The 3239-nt window shown below is 39.6% G+C and overlaps 2 protein-coding genes across 3 annotated transcripts in view; both read left to right on the top strand.

Annotated features, from left to right (window-relative positions):
* The window catches only part of LOC118407022, a 42015-nt gene that overhangs the window by 27498 nt on the left and 11278 nt on the right, over window positions 1-3239 (top strand). The window lies entirely within an intron of this gene.
* The window catches only part of LOC118407023, a 5866-nt gene continuing 2627 nt past the window's right edge, over window positions 1-3239 (top strand). For both annotated transcript variants that reach the window (XM_035807438.1, XM_035807439.1), the window contains exons 1-4: window positions 1-129; window positions 1645-1797; window positions 2222-2350; window positions 2593-2706. In XM_035807438.1, the coding sequence (XP_035663331.1) occupies window positions 106-129; window positions 1645-1797; window positions 2222-2350; window positions 2593-2706 (420 nt within the window). In that variant the 5' untranslated portion in view covers window positions 1-105. The remainder of the gene's footprint in view (window positions 130-1644; window positions 1798-2221; window positions 2351-2592; window positions 2707-3239) is intronic.

Below are 3239 nucleotides of genomic sequence, written 5' to 3' on the forward strand. Positions count from 1 at the left end.
AGTTGTTGTTTCCAACTGCGTATACCCCAGCTAGAAATCATGTAGGTTGTCGGTACCTGACGTTGGTCACTGTTAGAGTCGGGTAAAGTAGATCTTAAAGAAGCCATGGGCCAGAAACCTGAAGTCAAAGTAAGTAATGTACTTTATTTTTTGATAGAGTCACGTGTAACAGTTAACCTTCGTCCTCACAATGGTGGTGTATAATCATAGCCTGATAGTACCATCGTATTCGGTTTACTACGGACCCATACCTACTATAGTGGCGTAAGCCCTGGTAAAATGAATAGGATGGCAACAGAGACAGCAGAATCACGGTGAAGACACCCTCCCACACAGGGTTGACTATCGCTATCACCCCTGACAATTTAGTCACAGAAAACGGGTATTAGGGGCGTGGCTTCTAACCAACTGTCAGCCCATCGGAGACATGGCTTTTTGTTGTCCAAAGGCGCCATATAAGGCAATATATTCAAGAGCAAGATGACAATACCGGCATAACGTTTCACAGTTCTTTCAGCGTCAGACGTCTTTATCAGGTACTAAATTTAAGATTTGTCTGTTCTGTGGGTATAGGGTAACCACGGGATACGAAATAAACATTATCATCACGCAAAAAATAAACAGATCTTTGTGCACGCCGGGTCGTACGCTGTTTGTTCGAAACTTGCAATCCGGCCGCTGATTGGCCTGCGACAAATCAGATAAGCTCATTAATATTCATAAGTAAGGAATTGTCAGGGCATTGCCGCGATAGTCAACCCTGAGTGGGAGGGTGGTCGAAGATTACACATTCTTTATCTAGCAATCTAGTCCTACCAAATGTAGAGTGGGAAGGTATTCTAAAAGATCATAAAGCCACGAGGTATTCATTACCACCAACGTAAGGTTAAAAGTTGAAAAGTTGACATACTCATACATATATACATCTATGCAGAAAAGAAACCTCATTATAACAACTTAATATTGTATACATTGTCATAGTAATGTATATACTAGAAGATAAGATCATCGCTGTGTCTCCTCTCAATCATGTTGTTTATATATTCAAATGGAGCCTGAATGTAGTATGTATAAGATTTATGTTATTAGCAAGTAGTCTGTAGCAACATTCTAGATTTGTTTCACATTGTACACTGTGTTTGTTCGAATAGTGCATATCCATCATCTACTGTTGCTAGCTTAATTCTGCCACTAGTATATTGCTAGTGTTATTGCAATATAATGTATCATAAGTTTGCTTTACATTGTACCCGTTCTACAAATGTTGTGCAATAAACTTTGACTTGACTATATGCATGTCATTTTGTCAAATTATGTCTTTCTTTATAAATTATACGGTAGATAAGATTATCGGAATGACTATGCGCTGACTGTAATCTAAATCTAAGTTTAAAAGACTCTTAGGACTCGATTTTACAAATTCAAATTATTGTAGCGTTTTTCTTCAATGTTATGTCTGTGAAGTTTGTCTGATTGCAATTTACCCCAGACCTTGAAAGAAGTAAAAAAAAAGTAGTTTGACCTGAAGCATACAATATACAGAGCTAGTATTTGAGAATAAACTCTTTCCTCTGTGACTAAGATAGACAAAAGAGCCCGGTTTACAGACATTAATGACTGCCATTGTTACACTGCCGTCGACAGATAGACCCTGAGGACAACAAAACCGGAAAGACACGGTTCCAGCCTCGTTTCAGGATCGCGCTGGGATTGGCTGTGGCATTGCTGCTTGTGACATGCGCAGTGGCTGCAGCTGGGCTGATGACGTACTTCCGGGGAAAATGCGGAAACAACCGGGTGTGGCTTTTTGTTTCTTTTGGGGGGGGATGGAGTGGGGAGGGCGGTGTGTGTGCGAAGGGGGGGGGTGCTCACTGCCAAAACAGCAACAGATAACAATTAGCTTTCAAGTATGTCTCTGTTAAGATGCACTCTCACTGCACTTGTGTCAAGCTTGTGTCACTGTTTTGTTATTTTCTCCAATTTGGTATAATTTGATATTGTGTTATACGTAAAAGTATGTCACAGAGGACGACAAAATACACCAAAAGGAAGAAAATCCGTTCTTTATCTCCGAAATCCGTTAAGTGTCTTTCGAACCCCGCAGTGACGCAAGCTTGACACAAGTGCAGTGAGATTACACCTATAGGTGTCCGGACGGTAAAAGTCCACATTTGTTGATCCAGTTTGCTTCTTTGTTGTTGTTGTTGTTGTTGTTACACAGTTCACCATTAAGGCCTGCGTGAATGGTCAGACGTTCACAGAGGAGGTAGAAGTGGACCGGGAGAACGGCATGGTGGTGTACCGTGATGACGTCAGCAATGAACACGGGGAGATCGTGCAAACCAAAGAGGTAGGGCGAAAAAGGACTCAAGTTGAATTAATTAATTTTCTTTCTGTGGTAAACGCCTGGTTAGTGCAAAAATTTTTACCGATCAAATTTATAACTGTTTTTGGAAAGTTTGAAATAGCTACTGACTGCTTGTTTTAAAACACACGACGATTTTTTAGCAATGCAATACCAGTATGCCATGATTTTTAATATGGATATTCTAATCTGACTCTTGTTTCTTTGTAAAAATCCATTCTTTACAGGGACTGACTGTGCTTTACTACGGAGGTAACTGTTACGTTTTGGAGGACGAAAGTAACAATCAGACAGATGGCTTTGACTTTGATGCGGTGGAAGCTTCGATGGAGTTCTTGGCTGTAAGTCCACTGAATATTAAACTATTTACCTTTATATGAATAAATCAGTAAAGTGATAAAGCCTTTATTTTACATTTTGCACACGTGCAAATTACAACTAAGACAAGTTTTACAAACATACACATGTTGAACTAGAGTTCCACGACCCCATAACTTCCCCAAATAATCCTAACCTTTACAACTGCTCTATAATTTTGTGTCATTAATTATGCAAATATGTTGTCATTTGCGTAATTATATTACTTGATCATCTTCACCAACAAACAACAAACGTACACAATCTATGTTATGAAAAAGGCTTTTATCTCATTTTCTAATAATTTATGCAAATCAGGACCTCATTTGCATAATCATTCAACCCCTACCTGAGTTATTTCCTTACAAAGTCTGACACTAAACCTGCCCTGCAGTTCCAAAACAAGCAGCTATGTGGCCAAAACCAACATCTCTTACTCTCGGCATTCAGAGCTGTCTACCAATCAAAAATCATATAGCCGCAGCATGTTCAGAACTCGAGATATCAAACCAGGAAG

The sequence above is a fragment of the Branchiostoma floridae genome, chromosome 19 (genome assembly GCF_000003815.2).
Source record: "Branchiostoma floridae strain S238N-H82 chromosome 19, Bfl_VNyyK, whole genome shotgun sequence".
Lineage (NCBI taxonomy): Eukaryota > Metazoa > Chordata > Leptocardii > Amphioxiformes > Branchiostomatidae > Branchiostoma > Branchiostoma floridae.